Raw genomic sequence first — 22083 nt, forward strand, 5'->3', positions numbered from 1 at the left:
GCCCCAAGCGAGTGACCCACGACCTCGAGAGTGGACTTTAGGGTCCCAGGGCTTTCTCCCGTTCGGAGCCAAGGGAGCCGTCGCCTGCATCCCGGGAGCACCTGCCCCACGCCCACCTCTGGATGCCGCCGACGGGTGCCCGGCCCGCGCCCCGCGCCTGTCTGCTGGTTCGGCCCCTCAGAGCAGTTCTGGGCCGGGGGTGGGGGCCCAGACCCCGCCCCTGATGCAGCCCCACCCCCGCGTCCGGGCCGCCCTCCTCTGACTGCCCGGACAGCCCCGCCCCCTGCCCGCACCCTCGCCCCGCCGATCCCTCCCCCGCTGGGGGAGGCCATGGCGTGAGCTCGAGGCCGAGCCCCGGGGCCCTCGGGCGCCAGGCGGGGCATGGGCCGGGGGCCGCCCCCATGAGGGTCCCGGGACAGGGGCGCGCGCAGCTGCGGCGGGGCCATGGGGTCTCAAGTGTTACAGATCCTGCGCCAGGGGGTGTGGGCCTCGCTCACTGGCGGTTGGTTCTTCGACCCACATCAGAGCACCTTTTCCAATTGCTTCCATCTCTACGTCTGGATCTTCCTGCTCACCTTTCCCTTCTTGCTGTACATGGTGAGACACTGCTGCCACCTGTAACTCCTAATGGTAAAGGGAGGGCAGGATGTCACGGAGGGCAGGCAGCCTGGCAGGGATTGAGGGCCGTGACTAGGGCAGTGGGTTGTGGAGGGAGAGGAATCACAGCAGAGTTTGGGTGTGTGTGGAGGAGAGATCTAATGTTTCCTTTCCTGGGTCAGGTGACCTTGAGCCCCTCACTTAAGCTCTTTGTCCAGTTAAGCAGATGGCACCGCTCTCTGGTGAAGTTGCGTTCGTGGTTGCACGGAGGGGTGGTGAAGTCTTTCTGCGGGTCTGTGTGTCCCAACCACGACAGTGGTGGCAGGGGAGTAGGACTGAGAAGGGACCTAACTTGATGTCACTTCCAGGTCCTGCCCCCCAGCTTGATTGTGGCCGGTGTATACTGCCTCGTGGTGGCTGTCATCTTTGCCACCATCAAGACTGTGAACTATCGTCTTCACGCCATGTTCGACCAGGGCGAGATTGTGGAGAAGCGCAACTCTACCATGGGGGAGCAGGAGGAAGAGCCTGCCCAGGGGGACAGCAGCCTGCCCAGGTGTGTTGGGAAGGGGCTCTTGTGGGGAGTCAGGGGTCTTGTGCTGAGGCCTGGTCCTTGGAAGGCAGAGGAGGGGCCGTGGGACTAGCTTCCTCGTCGAAAGGGAGCATTCGTACTTTGTTCTTGAAATATAGAGGGATCCTGGAGGAGGGAAGAGCGAGGATGACGTTAAGGAGAAATTCTTGCAGAGGGGAGGTTAGGTCACACCTCTTTCTCTCCCCACTGCCAGGGACCCCGGCGTGGAGATGACAGTGTTTCGGAAAGTGAGTTCCACACCCCCGGTACGCTGCAGTTCCCAGCACTCTGTGTTTGGCTTCAACCAGGTCTCGGTGAGTGGTCCCAGCCCCGGGATCCTCCCGCTGCTCTCCTCGGGGTCGGTCCCTGTGTGGCCTAGTCCTGAGCTGGTTGTTCCTTTGTGTCCTTCTGCCAGGAATTGCTGCCCGGGATGGAGGACTCCGGGGCCCTCAGAGGTAGGTGGCTGTTGCTCATGGCTAGAGCACACCAGCGTGGAGCGGGCTGGCCAGCGGCCGCGGTGGGGCCCTGCTGATGCCTCCGGTGCGTGGGTTGCAGACATCAAGGAGCTGGTGCGGGAGCAGGGCAGCAACAACGTGATCTTGACCTCGGCCGATCGAGAGATGCTGAAGCTCAGCTTACAGGAGAAGCTGAGTGAGTGGGCCTGACGGGCGGGGACAGTCTTTGACTGATCCTAACTTTGGGCCCTCCTCTTGGGCTCCCTTTGTGCTCTTGGGTGGGACTTCTCGGTACCCCTGTCCGGGCTATGCTCTCAGGAGAGGGGGTCGTGAGGCCTGGTAGCCGCCAGTGTCTTACTGCACGCCCTCTCTGTCTTCTTTTTCCTGGCAGTTGGAGACCTTCCCCAGACACCCCCTGGAGTTGTTCCAGACCCTTCTCTCCCCAGCACAGACTCTTCAGAGCGTTCTCCCCTTGCTGGAGATGGAGCCCCGTGGGGAGGGAGCAGTATTGCTGACACTCCCATGAGCCCCTTACTGAAGGGGAGCCTCAGCCAGGAGCTGAGCAAGAGCTTCTTGACCCTGGCACGGCCTGACCGGGCCTTGGTAAGGACCAGCAGTCGGCGGGAGCAACGCCGGGGAGCCAGCGGTTACCAGCCACTGGACCGGCGGGGCTCCGGTGAGCCCACGCCCCAGAAAGCTGGCTCCTCGGATTCCTGCTTCAGTGGCACTGACCGGGAGACGTTGAGCAGCTTCAAGAGTGAGAAGACAAACTCAACGCACCTGGACAGTCCCCCTGGTGGGCAAGCCCCTGAGGGCAGTGACACCGATCCCCCCTCCGAGGCTGAGCTGCCAGCCTCTCCGGATGCTGGGGTTCCCTCGGACGACACGCTGCGCTCCTTCGATACAGTTATTGGAGCCGGGACGCCCCCGGGCCCAGCTGAGCCGCTCCTGGTTGTGCGGCCTAAGGACTTGGCCCTGCTACGGCCTAGCAAACGGCGGCCACCCGTACGAAGACACTCTCCGCCGAGCCATGTTCCTCGACGGCCCCTGCTTGAGGGTGGAGGCTTCTTTGAGGATGAAGACACCAGCGAGGGCAGCGAACTGAGCCCGGCTTCCAGCCTCCGATCACAGCGCCGCTATAGTACTGACAGCTCCTCATCTACTTCCTGCTACTCTCCTGAGAGTTCCCAGGGTGCAGCAGGCGGGCCTCGGAAGCGGCGGGCACCTCATGGGGCTGAGGAAGGGACTGCTGTGCCCCCTAAGCGGCCATATGGGACCCAGCGGACACCCAGTACTGCCAGCGCCAAAACACATGCACGTGTGCTGAGCATGGACGGGGCCGGGGGCGACGTCCTCAGGGCCCCTCTGGCTGGCTGCAAGGCCGAGCTGGAGGCCCAGGTGGGAGTGGAGCTGGCTGCTGGGGAGCCTGCTGTGCTGCCCGCAGAGGCCCGCAGTGGACCTGCTGCCAACCAGCCTGGCTGGCGGGGGGAGCTGCCGGAGGAAGGTGCCGTGGGGGGAGGTGAGTCCTGGCTGTGGTTGGGTGCTGGGTGGAGCAGGGGATGGGCTTGGGCAAAGGGTGGGCTGGAGTGGACGTGTCAGCGTCAGCTCTGCCTCCCTCAGTGATTGAGTGACGTGGGGTCAGCAGGGCCTAGCCCCCGGCTCTGGGTCCTGTGGTTGACCTGAGCCTCTGCTCCCTGAGGACTCCTCATCCATGGTCGTCGTCCTGGCTACTGGTGGGGCAGGGAAGATCTGTCCTTATTTACAAATGAGGAAACAGAGGCACGAACGGCTTGGAGACCTGGCTAGGCTCCGGAGCCGGAGCGTGTTGGACTAGGTCTGCCCTTGAGCGCCATGCTGGCGCGCCTGCCCCTCGCTCCCCAGCCCTGTTGGAGCCTCTGTCACTTATGCTCGGGGCCTCTCTCTGGGCAGCAGCGGAGGAGACGGGCAAGCGGGACCACTCGAGCAACGTGAGGCGAGCCCAGGCCATCCGGAGGCGCCACAACGCAGGCAGCAACCCCACCCCACCAGCCTCTGTCATGGGCTCGCCACCCAGGTGAGCACACTGCCGAGCTGTGGGCGGGGGCCGGGCTCTGGCCGGGGCTCACCAGGGCGCCCTCTCCAGCAGCCTGCAGGAGGCTCAGCGGGGCCGGGCTGCCTCCCACTCCCGGGCACTGACGCTGCCCTCCGCCCTGCATTTCGCCTCTTCGCTGCTGCTCACACGGGCCGGCGCCAACGTGCACGAGGCCTGCACCTTCGACGACACCTCGGAGGGTGCTGTGCACTATTTCTACGACGAGAGCGGTAAGCCTTTCCTGAGCACAGCCCTGTCTTCTTCTTGCGTGGACAGTCATTTGCTAAGCAGCAGTGCTGTTGGGTAACCAGCCTCTCGGGCCCACAGCACGTGCTGTCACGGTTGCCTCGCGCCATCCTCACAGCGTCTCTGAATTGTGGGTGTCCTCATCCTCCTCGCTGTTGGTGGGGAAGCCAAGGCACGCCAGAGGTCACAGGCAGAGCAAGTGGCAGAACAGAGATCCAAACCCAGGGCCGCTGACCCAGGGCCCAGGCTCCTGGCTTGCAGGCCCTTTCCTGTCCGGGTCTTGGTTGCCAGGGGAAATGTCGCAGTGGTCCTCATTTGATGGCCCTGGGGCCCACGTGGGCCAGGCCTTGCACTCCTGTCCCTGAGCGACCTCGCCTTCCGTACCCCATCTCAGGTGTGCGGCGTTCCTACACCTTTGGCTTGGCTGGAGGCGGCTACGAGAATCCCGTGGGGCAGCAGGGGGAGCAGGCAACCAACGGAGCGTGGTGAGTCTCTGGCCTGGGCCTCTCGCAGGCTGCTGGCTTGGCGCGCTGCGATTCTAGGGAGTGCCTTCAACCTAGAGTTTGTTCTGCTCTTTGCTGGGTTGGGGTAAGCAGCTCAGACCTGGGATGGAGAGGAGGGCAGACCTCCTTGGGGGCCCTGGCTCCCTGGCACCTCCAAAGCAAAATGCCCAGGGCCCAGGAAGGAGGGCAAAGGAAAGCGCTCCACAGTCTGTGTGCGAGCCCGGGCTTGGGGGGCACTTCTGCCCCTTGCGGCCTCCTGACTCAGCTGCTCCTTCTGTCCCTGGAGCCCCAAGTCATGGGACAGGCGCCCTACCTGCTTGGCCTTGTCCTCATTCATCATGCCCTGACCCTCTGGCTCCTGCACCCACAGGGACCGCCACTCACATTCCTCCAGCTTCCACTCAGCGGATGTTCCTGAAGCAGCAGGAGGCCTGAACCTGCTGCAGCCCAGGCCTGTGGTCCTGCAGGGCATGCAGGTGCGCCGGGTGCCGCTGGAGATCCCAGAGGTGAGCAGCTGGGCCAGGCCAAGCAGGGATCTGTCGGGGTGAGCAGATCGCCGAGGCTAGCCTGGGCAGAGGGCTCGCCCAGGTTCCCCAGGAAGGCAGGCTGCTGAGGGAGGACTTGGGTTCTACAGTGTCTGTCCTGGCCTGTGATGGCTCACAGAAGGTGCCTAGACCCTGGAGGTGAACTGTTCAGGAAGATGTATATTCAGATTACTCTGAATGTGTCTGGAGGACTTTGCTAATCCCAGGGATCCCTGTGGTTGGCTGGGGATGGGTTTCCAGTGGCACCTGCCAGGTGGCAGCTCAGTTGGCCACATGTTGTACTGTTCCTGTGCTTGGCAGCTTAGGTGTGTGGTTGCCTGGGGCATCTTTGTTGATGCTTCGTGTGTCTGCATGGTTATTGATAGCGTTCTTTTTCACTCCTAAAAACATCCTTATTTGAACAAAAGTTTATGTGGTCATTGTATTAAAACAAGAAGTACTAGGAACAGATGAAACATGATCTCACCTATAGTCCCAGCTACTCAGGAGACTGGGGCAGGAGGATCCCAGGAGTTCAAGGCCAGCCTGAGCAATACAGCAAGACTCTTTCAAAATAAATAAAAACAGGCCGGGTGTGGTGGCGCACACTTGTAATCCCCGCACTTGGGAGATTGAGGCAGGAGGATTGCTCAGGTTCAAAGCCAGCCTCAGCTACTTAGTGAGGCTTTCAGCAACTTAGCAAGACCCTGTTTCCAAATAAAATGTAAAATTGGTCTGGGAGTGTAGCCCAGAAGTAGAAGGCCCCTGGATTCCACCCCCAGTACCACCAAAATAATTAATAATAGTAATAATAATAATAATAATAATAATAAAGTGTTATTATTATTATTATTATTATTATTATTATTTTCCTTTGGTGGTACTGGGATTCCTGGAAGCCCTTCTACCTCTGGGCTATACTCCCAGACCTATTTTATATCTTTTATTTGGAAACAGGGTCTCTTAAGCCAGCGTGGCTGACTTCGAACCTGCGCGATCCTCCTGTCTCCGCCTCCCAAGCATGGGGATTACAAGCGTGCGCCACCACGCCCGGCTATAATAATAAAATTTTAAAAAACAAGCCTGGTGTGGTGGCGTACGCTTGTAATCCCAGCATTCGGGAGGCTGAGACAGGAGGATTGCAGTTCAAGGACAGCCTCAGCTAGTTAGTAAGGCCCTCTGCAACTTAGACTGTTTCAAAATAAAGAGTAAAAAATAGGGCTGAGTGTGTAGCTCAGAGGTAGAATACCTGGTCCTGGAGCAAGGACCAGGCCCTTGTAATGAGTGTCAGGGCAGACCACAGGGCCACACCTGACGGTGGGGGCTTTCTACACTGAGGGAGATGGGCCAGACCCATGTGCTGGGGGTGGGAGTAGCAGTAGACCATGGAGGGGTGGCGGGGCTGATGGCCGCGGCTGTGGGGACTGCAGTTTGACCTGCTGGACCAGGACTCCCTGCACGAATCCCAGGAGCAGACACTGATGGAGGAGGCACCGCCCCGTGCCCAGCACAGCTACAAGTACTGGCTGCTTCCCGGCCGCTGGACCTCTGTGCGCTATGAGCGGCTCGCCCTGCTGGCTCTGCTGGACCGGTGAGTGCCCACCTGCCCTGGCTCCCCATCCCCAGGGAATCCCAGGAGCCTGGCCTTCCAAACCTCACCTGTAGCCACGGTCACGGCATCGGAGCACCTGGCTGGTTTCCTCAGGTACAGTGGGGTGGCCTGTCTCTCCCAAAGAACCTGCTCAAGACAGAGTTTCTATTCAGCCTATCGTTTTTATTTGTTCATGCGTCTGATATGATTTGAAATTTGAGGACCCTAACCTAAAAAAGCTCATGAAACATTAGTCTCACCTTTCCCATTTTTTCGAAGGGGAAATTGAGACCCAGAAAGAGAAGTCAGATGACCTTTGTTGTTTGCTGTAGAGAACACGGGCCTAGAATCCACAGCTTGGTTTCCTGTCTACTGGGCTTTGTCCTGGCACCGTAATGGTGCCGGGTACTATCATGGCATTCTCAATGTAGTGTGTCTAGCGGAGCTAAGTGTCAGCAGCAGCTGGACATAGGCAAGTCCTAGCAGTGATGGGACCTTGAGCGTGCCGGAATCCCAGGAGTGTTCTCAGCATCTTGGCACAAACACTGGGGTGCAGGGCAGCCATGGGGTGGCTTCCTAGAAAGGTGCAACCTGTTGCCCCCTGCGAGGTTGAGGTTTGAATCTTCAGAGGCCCAAGGTGGTCTTTGCGACAGAGTCCTCGCTTCCCCACTCCCCTAGGTGAGGCAGGAGGCCGTGCCCTGACTAACCTCTTTTCACAGGACTCGGGGAGTGGTGGAGAACATCTTTGGCGTTGGGCTGAGTAGCCTGGTGGCTTTCCTGGGCTACCTATTGCTGCTCAAGGGCTTTTTCACCGACATCTGGGTCTTCCAGTTCTGCCTGGTCATCGCTTCCTGTCAGTACTCCCTGCTCAAGGTCAGGCCTGGCTCCCAGAGTCTCTTCCATACGTCCTCGGCCCTCCCCTGTCCCACTCTTCTGGGTCTGAGGGTCTAGGGAGATGCAGTGCTTAAAGTCCTTTGTTGCCAGCGCGCAGCCGACACGCGAGAGCACCAGGGCTCAGGGCAGCTCAGAGCCCGCCCTGGTCCCTCGCTCGTCCTGTCTGGTGGCGGAGCTGAGCAGGTCCCAGGGCCTCGTGCTGCCCTGGGAAAGGGCTCTCGTGCCAACACAGCTCTGTCTCTTCCAGAGCGTGCAGCCTGACGCAGCGTCTCCCATGCACGTGAGTACCACGGAGCAGCGCCTCACTGGGAGCGCCTGGGAGGTCACCGGGGAGAGGGCGGGCTCCCTCACCCTGTTCAGTTCTCTAGCTCAGACCCAGGGGCCTGGGCCTGTGAGCACAAACGTGCCTGCAGGCTGGCCAGCAGGGGAGCCAGCTCCTCACACGCTCACTCCCCAGGGCCACAACTGGGTGATCGCCTACAGCCGCCCCGTCTACTTCTGCATCTGCTGCCTGCTCATCTGGCTGCTGGACACCCTGGGCTCGGCTCAGCCCTTTCCCCCTGTCTCCCTCTACGGCCTCACGCTCTTCTCTGCCTCTTTCTTCTTCTGCGCCCGAGACGTGGCCACTGGTAAGGCCGGGCGCGGTGGGCACAGTGGGCCGAGGTGGCCCAGGAGAGTGAACGCCAGGGTTGGACTGAGGACAGCCTGCGGACTCGCCAGGTCCTCGTTTCCTCCCCACCAGTGTTCACCTTGTGCTTCCCGTTCGTCTTTCTTCTGGGACTCCTGCCCCAGGTCAACACCTGCCTCATGTACCTGCTGGAGCAGATAGATATGCACGGCTTTGGGGGCACAGGTATGATGCCCACAAGTGGCTCGGGTGTGGGGGCAGCCTCGGGCCCATGGATTGGGTGTGAGGCCCAGCCCTTGCTGGACCTTTACCTGCACCCTCCCGTGGACACAGTGCCCTGTTCCGCTTCCCAAGTAAGCGGTCTCAACCTGAGGATGCTAGGCGCTCTGAAGGCCTCTCGGGGCTGGATGAGCAGAACTAGGTGGTGTCCTGGAAGCTGGGGGCAGCGGGGCAGGAGCCAGGCAGGCATGCCAGTACGTGGGCACTGGGCTTCACTTTCTCCTCTGCCACGCAGCCGCCACCAGCCCGCTCACTGCAGTTTTCAGCCTCACCCGGAGCCTGGTGGCTGCTGCCCTTCTCTATGGCTTCTGCCTCGGAGCCATCAAGGTAGGAGAGGCTGAAGCCCGGGGGTTGTTGGGACAGGGCTGGGAAATGGGCTCTGCAGTGGCTTCTCACATGGGGACCCTGCCCCCACGCTTCCCCTCACTCCTCTGACCAGCATGCCTTCTCTCCCCAGACTCCCTGGCCGGAGCAGCACGTGCCTGTCCTCTTCTCCGTCTTCTGTGGCCTCCTGGTGGCGCTGTCCTACCACCTGAGCCGGCAGAGCAGCGACCCCACCGTGCTGTGGTGGGTGCTGCATGCTCCTGGCTGTGCACACCACTGCTCTGTGGGCGTGTGGCCTGCATGCAGGGGCGCTGGTCCATGGCTCTGCATGTGTCGGTGACCCAGGGACCCCCAGGGCCTGTGAGGAAGGGCAGCCTCCTGAGCCCCTGGCGCTTTCTTCCTAGGTCTCTAGTACGGAGCAAGCTCTTTCCTGAGCTAGAGGAGCGGAGCCTGGAGACCGCCCGGTCTGAGCCCCCAGACCCGTTGCCGGAAAAGATGCGCCAGTCCGTGGTGAGGGGCGGGTGGGCAGGGCTCTAGCAGGGAGGTAGTGGAAGGTCTGGAGCCAGGAGGGGTGGGCCCGGGGTAGCGGGCAGCAGAGCTGTGTCTCCTACCGCAGCGAGAGGTCCTTCACTCTGACCTGGTGATGTGTGTGGTGATTGCGGTACTGACCTTCGCCATCAGCGCCAGCACTGTCTTCATTGCCCTGAAGGTTTGTGTGGTCTTGGCGGGAGCCTGCTGGGCCTGAAGCCCCGAGCGGGCACCTGGACCGGTGGCCTGAGCGTCTGCCCCTCCCTCTGCAGTCCGTGCTGGGCTTCGTGCTCTACGCGCTGGCGGGCGCCGTGGGCTTCTTCACACACTACCTGCTGCCACAACTCCGCAAACAACTGCCCTGGTTCTGCCTCTCGCAGCCCGTGCTGAAGCCACTGGAATATAGCCAATACGAAGTGCGCGGTGAGTGCCCCGCTGCCTCTGCCGCCGGCCCGAGCATCCCGGTAGGAGTGGTGCTTCTCTAGGCTGAGGTGACAGCAAAGAGGCGGCTCCTGCCCACACCACACTTGCCGGGTCTGGCCCTGTCACCTCCCCTGCCCTCTCTGTGCCCACTCTTCTCTCTGTGCCCGAGCTTGGTCCACGTGCGCCGCCTTTCTCTATGCTCCTTGTCCTAAGCTGGAGGGAGAAATGTATCCAGAATGGCAGACTGGTAACCAGTGGACTTAAAGCCACCCAGTGCATGTTGCTGATGGGCTATGTAACAGGTTAAAACTTCCTCCCACTGCAAGCTTGTAATCCCAGTACTTTGGAGGCTGAAACAGAAGGAACATAGGCTCATAGCCAGACTCAGCTACTTAGTGAGGCCCTCTGCAACTTAGTGAGACCTTGTTTCAAAATAAAGAATAAAAGTAGGGCTGGTGTGTAACTCAGTGGTAGAATGTCCCTGGGTTCCATCCCCAGTACCTTTAAAAATAAAAAATAGGGCTGGGAGTGTACCTCAGAGATAGAATGACCTGCGTTTAGGCCTCAGTACCATGAAAAACCAAAATCTTTCTCCAGCCTGTGTTCACATATCTTGATTTGCAATGTGGTCTCATTCTGTGTTCTCAAACAGTGAATGATTTTGCTTCCCCGGGCCACACCTTGTGTGACCTCCATCAGCTTGAGACGAGGGGCCGCGCTCCTCAGGAGGGCTTGTGGCTCAGGGTCGCCGATCCCTTGGCCTCAAGCCTGCTCTACGTGACCTTTGCCCGTCACAGTGAGTGTCCGAGAGCTCCTTGTCAGCCTTGTTTCCACAGACAACCAAGCAGGCAGAGCACTTGCCCGAGCCCGGGACTAGCCAGGTGGCAGGTGGCGCCCTTGGCCCGCTGGACTGTCACGTTTGAGAGTCTGGGGCTGGGGCCCAGGGCAGACAGGCCCGCAGGGAGGCGCTCGCAAGGACTCCTGCCGTCTCGTTCAGGCGCTGCCCAGGTGATGTGGTTCGAGAAGCTGTATGCCGGCCTGCAGTGTGTTGAGAAGTACGTCATCTACCCCGCCGTGGTGCTCAACGCTCTCACAGTCGATGCCCACACTGTCGTCAGCCACCCGGACAAGTTCTGCCTCGAGTGAGGACTCCGTCCCCACTGGCCCACTGCTTACCTTCCCACTGGGGACACTGAGGCCCAGAGAGCGGGTGGGTGGCGCCTAAGGTCGCCCAGCAAGCCAGAGTGGATGTGGCTCCAGCTCCAGATGTACCGACATCAGAGCAAGTGTGTCCACTCAGCCCCTGGAGAGGGACAGAGCCTAAGTCCCTGGCCTAAGAGAACAGGCCCGCTCAACAGAGAAAGCCAAGGCTCGGGTTGCTCTGAGGCTGGGGGGCCTGAGGGCGGGCTCGTGCACCCACTGCCCCATCCCTTGCCAAACGTGGAATGCCGCCTCCCACAGCTGCCGGGCGCTGCTGATGACCGTGGCTGGGCTGAAGCTGCTGCGCTCCGCCTTCTGCTGCCCGCCCCAGCAGTACCTGACCTTGGCCTTCACCGTCCTCCTCTTCCACTTTGACTACCCGCGCCTCTCCCAGGGCTTCCTGCTCGACTACTTCCTCATGTCCCTGCTCTGCAGCAAAGTGAGCCAGGGGCTGCAGCCAGAGCTTTTCAGAGCCGGGGGTGGGGGGCATCCCAGGAGCCTTCGGCCCTGTCACCCACCTTTCTGTTAGCCCTGCTGTGGGCCTTTGCAGAGTCTCCTCGAAGAAGGGGGTCACCGGCACTCTCCTCTTGCAGAGGGGAAGCTGAGGCTTAAGAGGTGGAGTGACTGCCCCAGGTCCTCCAGGGAATTGTTGGTCAGCCAGGATTTGACTCTAGTCTGTCTGACCCTACAGCCACCTTCCTCAGAATCCATTGTGTAGTTAGGACCCAGCCTTGTCCTCTGGTAAGAGCCGGCCTGAGAGCTTTGCCCCCTGCCCCTTCAGAGCCCTAGGGCCTGGGCGAGTAGGTGCTCTGCTGGGCTGTGGGATTCCGTATGTGGGGCTCTGAGAAAAGGACCATTCTGCCTGCTTCTGGAAGCCTGCCACGGCGGCTAGGACCACATGCAGTCCTGATCCTTTTTCTTACTCACGTGAACATTCGGTTCGTGTTTTCTGGCCTGGCCCAGTATGGTGGACCTCCACCCTATAAGACCCCTCTGAGGGTAGGGCCCATGACTCTCTTGGCATTCAGTACCACAGCCCCGGCCTCACCACCGGCGAGCTGTGTGACCTGAGCAGGTCATTTACTTTTCTGCCTCCTCTGAGTCTCAGCTTAACCGTCTGTAAAATGGCGGCAGCATAGGCTGCTCCCAGGGCCGCCGTGTGAGTGACGCAGCCAGTCTGTCCTCAGAGCTCAGGAGTGCTTGTGGGGAGAGGGCAAGAGTCCTCTCGAGCTTGGCCCCATGCAGGTAGGCAGTGGGTGGCCTCAAGGTTTTTCGCGGGCCTCGGCACACCCCGCTCACCATCTCTCCTGGCCCTGCAGCTGTGGGACCTGCTGTACAAGCTGCGCTTTGTCCTGACCTACATCGCGCCCTGGCAGATCACTTGGGGCTCGGCCTTCCATGCCTTCGCCCAGCCCTTCGCCGTGCCACGTATCTGCTGCCCCGTGTCTGGGTGGGTGTGCAGGGAGGACTGTAGCCGTGGCTGCAGTGGGTGGAGAGGGAAGCCGGGCGGTCCCTCAGGCCTGCTGCCTCCTTGACTCGCGCCCAGACTCGGCCATGCTGTTCGTCCAAGCCCTGCTCTCGGGGCTTTTCTCCACGCCGCTGAACCCCCTCCTGGGCAGTGCGGTCTTCATCATGTCCTACGCGAGGCCCCTCAAGTTTTGGGAGCGGGACTACAAGTGAGTTGTAGGGAGGAGCCTGGCGGGACGGAGGGAGTGTGGAGCCTGGGCTGGAAGGTGCCCAGTGGCAAGCGCATGAGTGGACACTGCGGAGACACTTGGGGAAGTGGATCCAAGGAAGCCTGCGCCGGGGCCAGGCCGTTGGGCCTGGTGGGACCATGTCCCTGAGCCTCAGTCCTGGGCTGTGGGGTGGCCTCTGCTCGTAGCACGGGCTGTGGGCTTGGAGGACGCGGTCAGCCTGACGGGATGATCAGCTTTACCCTCTGATGATAGTTGTTGCTCTGTGAACAGCACTAAACGTGTGGATCATTCCAACACCCGCCTGGTGACGCAGCTGGACCGGAACCCTGGTGCGTAGCCAGCCGTCCCGGGGCTTCAGGGCAGGGGCGCCCTCCTCACTTGTCACTGGGCTCATTTGTCTCTGCTCTGGGTGCCAGGCGCCGACGACAACAACCTCAACTCCATCTTCTATGAGCACTTGACGCGCTCACTGCAGCACACGCTGTGTGGGGACCTGGTGCTGGGCCGCTGGGGCAACTATGGCCCCGGTGACTGCTTCGTCCTGGCCTCCGACTACCTCAACGCGCTGGTGCACCTCATTGAGGTTGGCAATGGCCTCGTCACCTTCCAGCTGCGTGGCCTCGAGTTCCGGGGTGAGCCACGGGCTGCGCTGGAGCGGCGGGTGTGGGCACAGCAGGGCGCGGGGCAGGCTGCTGTGCTTGACGTGCTCTGGAGTGGCGTTCTTGCCCAGCTTGTTAGCCCTGGCTGGCTGGGGACTTCAGGCAAGGCACCCATCCTCCCTGGGCCAGGGTTTCCTGATCTGCATCCACCATGAGGGGGCCGGATTCTGACCAAAGCCTGTGTGTGCCCTAACTCGGGGCCGCAGTGGCTCCACGTGTCGCTGGTTCTCAGGCTCGTGGCCCTGTTCAGGCACCGTGCGTGGCCCCCGTGGGTGAGCAGGCCACTTCCTCTGGGAGGGCGTGTGCCGGCTGTCAGCTCCTTAAGAAGCCCCAAGTACGGGGGTCAGCAGAGCGTGTGAGTGCCGTGGCTTGAGCACGCCATCTCCCCGCTGAAGTTCAGTCCTTGCCTCTGAACGAGGGACCAGGCCCCGTCTCCCCCACCCCTCCCTGTGCCTGCTGGGAGTTAGGGGAACGGGGCATACGTCCCGTGGGGGAGCGGCAGTGGCAGTGGGCCGCTTGTGCCGTGGTAGGCACTTGCTGGGGGCAGCAGGGGCGGTCTGGGCACCCCTGACCGGGCAGTACTGCCCACAGGCACCTACTGCCAGCAGCGCGAGGTGGAGGCCATCACGGAAGGCGTGGAGGAGGACGAGGGCTGCTGCTGCTGTGAGCCCGGCCACTTGCCACGGGTCCTGTCCTTCAACGCCGCCTTTGGGCAGCGCTGGCTGGCCTGGGAGGTGACGGCCAGCAAGTACGTGCTGGAGGGCTACAGCATCAGCGACAACAACGCTGCCTCCATGCTGCAGGTCTTCGATCTCCGCAAGATCCTCATCACCTACTACGTCAAGGTGCGGGCGGCTGGAGTGGCGGGCGCGGCGGCGGTCCAAGGGAAGTGGGAGCCCGGGAGTCTGAGCGTGCCCCACAGCGGGCTGCAGGGCCTGGCCCGGACCGGTGCCTTGGCCCCAGGAGGCCCCTTGGGAGGCCAGTGGGCAGGGGCAGCACGCGCAAGGTCCAGCAGGGGCAGCTGCCGCCCGCCCCACCCCCGCTGGGCAGTGGCCTGTGCTGTGATCAGTCTGCGCCAAGTGCTAGGTCTGGGCCTGTACGCGGTCTCTGCTGAGCTGGCCAGACCCCACCACAGGAGGCCCCGCGCTGCCCGCTGTGGAGGCGAGGGGACTGGCCTGAGCCTCGGAGTTAAGACGGCGGCAGTGCTGGGCTTCCAGCCCAGGCCCGCGAGCCCCCTTCCCTCAGCCCGCTGCCTTGGCCTGGGGTCCCGGGACCGGTCAGCTCAGGAGTGGTGAGCTGTGGTGTGAGGCGCAGGGGCACTCTGGGCTGGGGGACGTAGTGGTTCTAGGAAGCCTGTGGTGCTCTGTCATGCCTCGGCCTACCCCTTGGGAAGGCATTGCCGTGTGTAAGATGGCAGGAGTGACGAGGTCTGCTGGTGCTCCGAACACGGACACGGGGACTGCAGCGAGTGGGTGGTCTTGACCCAGGCCCGCACACGCTCTCAGGACCCGCCCTGGAGCTTTGCTTGGGGCCTGTAGGTATGACCTGTTGGGGCCCAGAGAGCCTGCACCCCTGAGGTTCCTTCTGGGGGCCCAAAATTCCCAGCTCTGCTTTTGCCACCATGGACATCCCAGCTGTGTCACGTTGGAGAGACTGACTGCTGTTCTCTGTCCTCCCAATCACCCCTAAGGAAGAGTGTATGAGCCTCGCTTCCCCACGCTCACTAAGCATGCGGCGTGGTCCGGGGGAGGGGAGTCCCGGCTCCAGTCACCCAGGGATGGAGGTCCACCTTCCTGCCCTGTCGCAAGACGTCACTCTCAGCCTGCTACAGCCGCTGTGTACCAGATCTGGGCTGGCTGCCTGAGACGAGCCCCAGCCCTGCCACATTTACTGACTCATGGGGAAGTGGCCATGCCACGGCTGGGGCTGCCTCGCTGGGTGGAAGTGCCTGGAGGACGTGGGGAGGGCGCGCCCAGCACCGTCGGCAGGCCTGTGGACGTGTCTTCTCTGGCCTTTGAGGTGGACTGGGTGGGCTGGATTGTCCAGTGCAGCTTTGGCCACCCCTTGGTGCCTCCACCGCACCCTGCCCTTCCTGCAGGCGTCACCGAGTGCAGTGGTGAGACGCGTGATAAAGCTCCAGAGCTACCTGCACCGTCTTGCACTCGGGGTTCTCAGCTGTTCCCGGCCAGATGTGCTCAGGACCCTGTTGCATCCTTTAACCACATTGGAGAGGGGGATGATTGCCTTCCATGTGGCCGAGGCAGCATCCCCAAAGCTCTCGCAGGCGAGGCCCGGGAGCAAGTTGGCACCTTGGCCGCGAGGCCTGTGCACAGGCGGCGCCACCTCAGGTCTGCTCCCAACTGGGAGCTCCTGGTCTTGGGCCCAGGTGTTCATTTTTCCTCCTGAGCATCCTCTGAGGGCATGTCCCAGGACCCAGTGGCAGTGGCGAAGGTGCTTGGCCACCTCTTCCCCCACCCTGGAAGTGTTCCTTTTTTGGGTCTTGAGGGAGCCGTGTGGTTCCGGGACCACAGAGATGCCCTGGGTGGTCAGGAAGGCCAGTCTGGAGCCTGAAGTGGCCTCACTTGCCCAGCCGGCTTCTGGTCCTTTCCTCTTAGGAAGGCAGCAGCCCACCCTCCCTACACTGCTTACCCAGGGCCAGGCAAGCCCCCGTGTGCACCATAAGCCCCCAGCAGGGCCTTTAACCCTGGCACCTCAGCTGTGTACAGCCTCAGCTGGCCCGCCTTGTACCCTGGCCCATTTTGCCCAGGTTCTCGGGCTCCCCTTCCCCTGCCATAGCCCCCTTGCTAGACTCCCCGCTGCCTACAGTTCCTGTGTTTGTGACCAGCTGCCCCGACTTTCCCAGCCTTTACCCAGGCAAAGGGCTGGTGCCACCCGTTCTCCCTTGGTTGCGTATGGAGCCCTATGTCCTCACTGGCTGTGCCAGCTCCCACTCTTCCAAAACCTTCACTCCCAGTCCCTCCTTAGGACGTCTCCGCAAGGGGTCCAGGAGCTCCCAGCTTTGGGCACGAGGCGGTGTGCCTCTGGCTTTGCTCTGAGAAGAGGCCCTGTAACTGTCAGGCTTCAGCTGCCAGAGGGACTTGTGACCCAGGGTGACGCGGCAGGGTCTGCACGCAGTCCTGCCACAGCCTCACTTGAGATCTGATCACAGTCTGCACACACTGGCTCAGTCTGCCCTGCTTTGACACCAGGACACCAGGCACGGTTGCCAGGGCCGTCATCTGTTTGCACTTGAGTTTCCCTTACAAATAAGGCAGATTAAGCTGGGTATGGTGGTGCACCCCTGTAATCCTAGTACTTGGGAATCTTTAGACAGGAGGATTGCTGGTTTGACCCCAGCCTCAGCACTTTAGAAGACTCTTAGCAACCTAGTGAGATTCTATATCTATTTATATCTATCTATATCTATCTATCTATCTATCTATATATATATATTTTGTGTGTGTGTGTGTGTGTGTGTGTGTGTGTGTGTGTCTGGGGATGGAACCCAGAGGCATCTAACCTCCGAGCTACACCCCCTGTCCAATTTTTTATTCTTTATTTTGAAACAGGGTTTCACTGAGTTGCAGAGGGCCTCACTAAGTAGCTGAGGCTGGCCACGAACTGCAATCCTCCGTTCTCAGCCTCCCAAATACTGGGATTACAAGTGTGCGCCAGCATGCCTGGCTGAGATGCTATTTTTTTTTTCTTTTCTTCTTTCTTTTTTTTTGGGGGGTGGTACTGGGGATGGAACCCTTCTTTTTCCGGGTTACACTCCCAGACCTATTTTGTATTTTATTTGGAAACAGGGTCTCTTAAGCCAGCAAGGCTGGCTTCGAACCTGCGTGATCCTCTTGTCTCCACCTCCTAAGCACGGGGATTACAAGTGTGCGCCACCACGCCTGGCATGAGATGCTATTTCTTTTTTTTTTTTTTTTTTTTTTGCGGGTCTGGGGATGGAACTCAGGGGCATTCTACCTCCGAGCTACACCCCCTGCCCTATTTTTTATTCTTTATTTTGAAACCGGGTCTCACTGAGTTGCAGAGGGCCTCACTACGTAGCTGAGGCTGTCCGCGAACCACGATCCTCCGGTCTCAGCCTCCCGAATGCTGGGATTACAAGCATGAGCCACCACGCCCGGCTCATGAGATGCTATTTCAAAACAATAAAAATTAGAAAGGGTTGGGATATGTGTGCTTTGGAGGTAGAAAGCCTCTGGGTTCAGTCTTCAGTACTACTACTCTCTTAAACACACAGGGCTGGTGCTAGGGCCTGCAGGAGGCGGCCAGCAGGTGCTGTAGCACTCACCACAGCGAGGCCCTCCAGGCCTGTAGATGGAGGTGCCTCCTCCCTGTTGGCCGTCTGCTCCTCCCTGGCCGCAGCGCGAACCCACTTGCCTCTGTGGCCTGGGTAGCCAAGCCGCGTTGCAGGAAGGTGGCGGGGTGCAAAGAAGCACCTTAGCGCAGCCTCCTCATGCCGTTCCTGCTTCCATCCCAGAGCATCATCTACTACGTGAGCCGCTCGCCGAAGCTGGAGGCCTGGCTGAGCCACGAAGGCATCGCGGCCGCCCTGCGGCCTGTGAGGGCCCCTGGCTACGCTGACTCAGACCCCACCTTCTCACTGAGCGTGGACGAGGACTATGACCTTCGCCTCTCCGGCCTCTCGCTGCCTTCCTTCTGTGCCGTGCACCTTGAGTGGATCCAGTACTGCGCCTCCCGGTGCGGCCAGGTCAGGCCACCGCTCCCCTGGGCTGCCCTTGGCCTCTGGGGACCTGAACCCTCATCCGCTCTTCCCCTCTATCCCCTTTGGGTTCCTCTCATTGGCCCCGGCCCCAGCCTAGGTTCTCAGTCCCAGGTCTGAGCTGGGCTCTGGGAATGGGGTCCTTGTGCCGCAGCCTGTGGACCAGGATTGGAACTCACCGCTGGTCACCCTGTGTTTTGGCCTCTGTGTGCTGGGCCGCCGGGCCCTGGGGACAGCCTCGCACAGCATGTCTGCCAGGTGAGTGGCTACTGCTTTCCTCTCTCCGCCTGTCTGTGTTGAGCTGTCTTTCTGTGTGTAGCTTGTCCCACGCAGGCAGCACTTCCCAACATGCCTTGCCTCTCCTCGCGGGCCTGGGCAGACTGGCACCCCTAGCAAAATGGGCCGGCTGAGGCCCAGCGTGAGAACGTGCCTCGGCTCAAACCACCAGAGCCCCGAGCCGTCTGTGCGTGCCGCCCCGCTTACCTCCCGGTCCTCCTTCCTCAGCCTGGAGCCCTTCCTCTACGGCCTCCATGCCCTGTTCAAGGGGGACTTCCGCATCACCTCCCCACGCGATGAGTGGGTCTTTGCAGACATGGACCTGCTCCATCGCGTGGTGGCGCCTGGGGTCCGAATGGCCCTCAAGCTTCACCAGGTAGAGTGTGCTCAGTGGTGTGGGCAGGGTGGGGTGAAGCCTCTCCCAGGCCAGGCCGACCCCGTCCTCCCTCTCCCCCAGGACCACTTCACCTCCCCGGATGAGTATGAGGAGCCTGCGGCCCTGTATGACGCCATTGCGGCCAACGAGGAGCGGCTGGTCATCTCCCATGAGGGCGACCCGGCCTGGCGTAGCGCCATCCTGAGCAACACGCCATCTCTGCTGGCACTGCGCCACGTCATGGACGACGCCTCGGATGAGTACAAGATCATCATGCTCAACCGGCGCCATCTCAGCTTCCGAGTCATCAAGGTGGGGAAGGCGCGCGCCCCAGCCTGGCCCCACCCTGCGGCCCGCACCTGACCCTCTGCGGCCACCCGCAGGTGAACCGCGAGTGCGTGCGTGGCCTGTGGGCCGGCCAGCAGCAGGAGCTGGTGTTCCTGCGCAACCGCAACCCCGAGCGCGGCAGCATCCAGAACGCCAAGCAGGCGCTCCGCAACATGATCAACTCTTCCTGCGACCAGCCGCTGGGCTACCCCATCTACGTGTCGCCCCTCACCACCTCGCTGGCCGGCAGCCACCCCCAGCTGCGGGCGCTGTGGGGCGGCCCTGTCAGCCTGGGCGCCATTGCCCGCTGGCTCCTGCGCAGCTGGGAGAGGTGAGGCTCCCAGAGGTGAGACGGGAGGTGCAGAGGAGCCAAGCAGTCCTTCCCTTGCCCCAGAGGATGTGCCCGAGACCCGCCCCTCCCAGAGCTGAGCCGCCCCCCACAGGTCCCCTGCCCCTGAGAGCTGACAGAACCCTCTGAAGGTCCTGTACAGTCAGCGACAGAGTCCCCTAGAGATGGGGATCAGGGGACCCGGGTTGGGGCGTTGCGCCCAACTCCACCTCCCTCACCTCCCTCACGCAGGCTTCACAAGGGCTGTGGTGCTGGCTGCAACAGTGGCGGGAACGTGGATGACTCCGACTGTGGTGGGGGCGGAGGCCTGACCTCCCTCAGCAGCAACCCGCCCGTGGCCCACCCCACACCGGAGAACGCAGGGGGTAAGGAGGCCTCTGTCGCAGCCTCCCAAGGACCGGGGCACACGCTGCACCACCGCAGCCTGCTGGTGGCTCAGTGGGTGAGGGCAGCAGCCCAGCTGGGCTCTCTGCTCTCTTCATATACTTACTTTTGATTCTGGAGATTGAATCCAGGAGCAGTCTACCTCTGAGCTATACCCCCAGCCCTACTTTCTGTTTATTTTATTTTATTTTATTTATTTTGAGACAAGGTCTAACTAAGATGTTGAGGACCTTGCTAAGTTTCAGAGGCCAGCCTCGAAGCTGTGATCCTCCTGTCACAGCCTCCCAAGGACTGGTTCACAAGTTGCACCACCACGCCCTGCTAGGTCTCTGCTTTCTTATCTGTCTCCTACAGGCAGTGGCGACCAGCCCCTCCCACCAGGCCCTGGCTGGGGGCCACGACCCTCCCTGAGCAGCTCTGGTGATGGACGGCCACCTCCCCTGCTGCAGTGGCCTCCCCCTCGGCTCCCTGGACCACCCCCTGCCTCGCCTGCTCTCACTGAGGGTCCCCGGCCCTCAAGACCCCCTGGCCCTGGTCTCCTCAGTTCTGAGGGGCCCAGTGGGAAGTGGAGCCTGGGGGGTCGAAAGGGGCTGGGAGGATCTGATGGAGAGCCAGCCTCAGGGAGTCCCAAAGGAGGCACCCCCAAGTCTCAGGTAAGGCCTGCGGGGAGTCAGGGCCCACGAGGCTCAGGCCTGTGCTCCCGCCAACCTTGCTCTCTTTCCCAGGTGCCTCTAGACCTCAGCCTCAGCCCGGACGTGAGCTCTGAGGCTTCACCCTCCAGAGCTACCCAGGACATTCCTTGCTTGGACAGTGCCCCGGAGAGCGGCACACCCACTGGAGCCCCAGCTGACTGGCCTGGCCCTGCTGAGGAACGAGAGAGTCCAGCCGCCCAGCCGTTGCTGGAGCACCAGTACTGAGCAGCCTGGTGCCTGCTGGACCCCTCCTGGGCCTCCATACCGCCGCCTCTGTTGCCTCTGGCCCTCTCTGTGGGACCACAGAACCCAGTGGCTTTGGCTCCCATGTCTGAACCCTGACCTCTGGCTGCCTCAGCCAGAGTACCAGAACTGAATGGCCCAGACCTCTGACCTTGACTCCTGAACGCTCTCGCCCCCAATCCTCGGCCTGGGTGCCCCAAACTGAGGCAGTCCCCACCCAGGCCCTAAGAGCCAAACCCATGGGCTGGTCCCGCTTTGAGCCTGTGGCCAGGACTGACTTGGCCCCTGGGCCTGCACTGCCTGCAAGGGTGGTCCCCTTCGCCTGGACCTGGGGGCCAAAATGTGGCAAGGGTTGTATGTTTGTGTTGTTTTTTGTTTTGTCATCTTTTTCTTTTTTTTTTTTTTCCTCGTGCTTCAGAGACATCAGAATTAATAACACTATTTTTGATTTTGGTTGGCAGTTTCTTCTGTCTGGGAATGGTACAGGGTGGTGGAGGTGGCCAAGTCAGGGTGGATGAACAGATGGGAGCTGAAGGACATGGCCATCGGGAGAGGTCAGGGCGAGTCTCCTTCCAGTGTTGTCTTCAAGCCTTGATGTAAAAGTCACTGTATTCCATCTTCCAGCCCTAGTGGCTCCTACACTCATCAGCCTTGATCTTGGTCATAGTCTTTCTCTGAACCTCAGTTGCTACGAGCCTTAAAGAGATATTGAGCCGGACATGGTGGTGCACACTTGGCGCACAGGTTCAAGGCCATCCTCAGCTACTCAGTGAGTGAGGCGCTCAGCAATTTAGTGAGACCCGGTTTCCAAAGAAAATACAAAAGAGGTCTGGGAGTATAGCCTGGAGGTAGAAGGTGCCTGGATTTTATACCCACCACACACACACACACACAAAGACCATAACATCTGTGTAAGGGGTTTAGAGAATAAGGCGAGCTGGTCATGGTAGCAGACACCTGTCATCCTAGTACTTGGAGGCTGAGCTGGGAAGATTGTAGGTTCAAGCCAGTGCATGGTAACAGTCCTCTCAAAATAAAAAGGGTCTCAGCCAGGTGTGGTAGCACACATTTGTAATTCCAGCATTTGAAAGGCTGAGACAGGAAGATCGTGGTTCCTGGACAGCCTCAGCTACTTAGGCCCTTTGCAACTCAGTGAAATCCTGTTTTGAAATAAAGAATAAGCTGGGTGTGGTGACGCACACTTGTAATTCCCGCGCTTGGGAGGTGGAGACAGGAGGATCGCACCGATTGGAAGCCAGCCATGCGTGCTGGCTTAGGAGACCCTGTTTCCAAATGTAAAAATAGGTCTGGGAGTGTAGCCCGGAGGTAGAAGGACTTCCAGGAACCCCAGTACCACAAAAAAAAAAAAAAAAAAAAGTAAAAAAATAGGACTGGGATGTCGCTTGGAGGTAATGCCCCTGTACTGCAAAAAAAAAAAAAAAAAAAAAAAAAAAAAAGACTGGGGAAGGGCTGGGGAGTATCAGTGTTATAGACCCCTGGGTTCAATT

The 22083-nt window shown here is 60.6% G+C and overlaps 1 protein-coding gene across 1 annotated transcript; it reads left to right on the plus strand.

Annotated features, from left to right (window-relative positions):
- Window positions 1–444: 444 nt before the first annotated feature.
- Window positions 445–20557, plus strand: PCNX3 (pecanex 3; the record flags this gene model as incomplete). Its single annotated transcript, XM_080706772.1, has 35 exons — window positions 445–597; window positions 966–1153; window positions 1383–1482; window positions 1584–1623; window positions 1724–1819; window positions 2015–3142; window positions 3553–3676; window positions 3746–3924; window positions 4335–4425; window positions 4814–4949; window positions 6437–6558; window positions 7278–7431; window positions 7700–7732; window positions 7910–8081; window positions 8195–8305; window positions 8595–8686; window positions 8817–8926; window positions 9088–9193; window positions 9300–9392; window positions 9484–9634; window positions 10632–10776; window positions 11096–11273; window positions 12154–12262; window positions 12381–12510; window positions 12802–12860; window positions 12948–13163; window positions 13782–14035; window positions 17686–17916; window positions 18083–18186; window positions 18433–18580; window positions 18662–18892; window positions 18964–19238; window positions 19488–19621; window positions 19995–20293; window positions 20366–20557. 35 exons carry the CDS (start codon window positions 445–447, stop codon window positions 20555–20557), a joined length of 6084 nt encoding a protein of 2027 aa, XP_080562898.1.
- Between the last annotated feature and the right edge of the window lie 1526 nt (window positions 20558–22083).

Source organism: Muscardinus avellanarius (genome assembly GCF_963383645.1).
Source record: "Muscardinus avellanarius genome assembly, chromosome: 1".
In the NCBI taxonomy this organism is placed as follows: Eukaryota; Metazoa; Chordata; class Mammalia; order Rodentia; family Gliridae; genus Muscardinus; species Muscardinus avellanarius.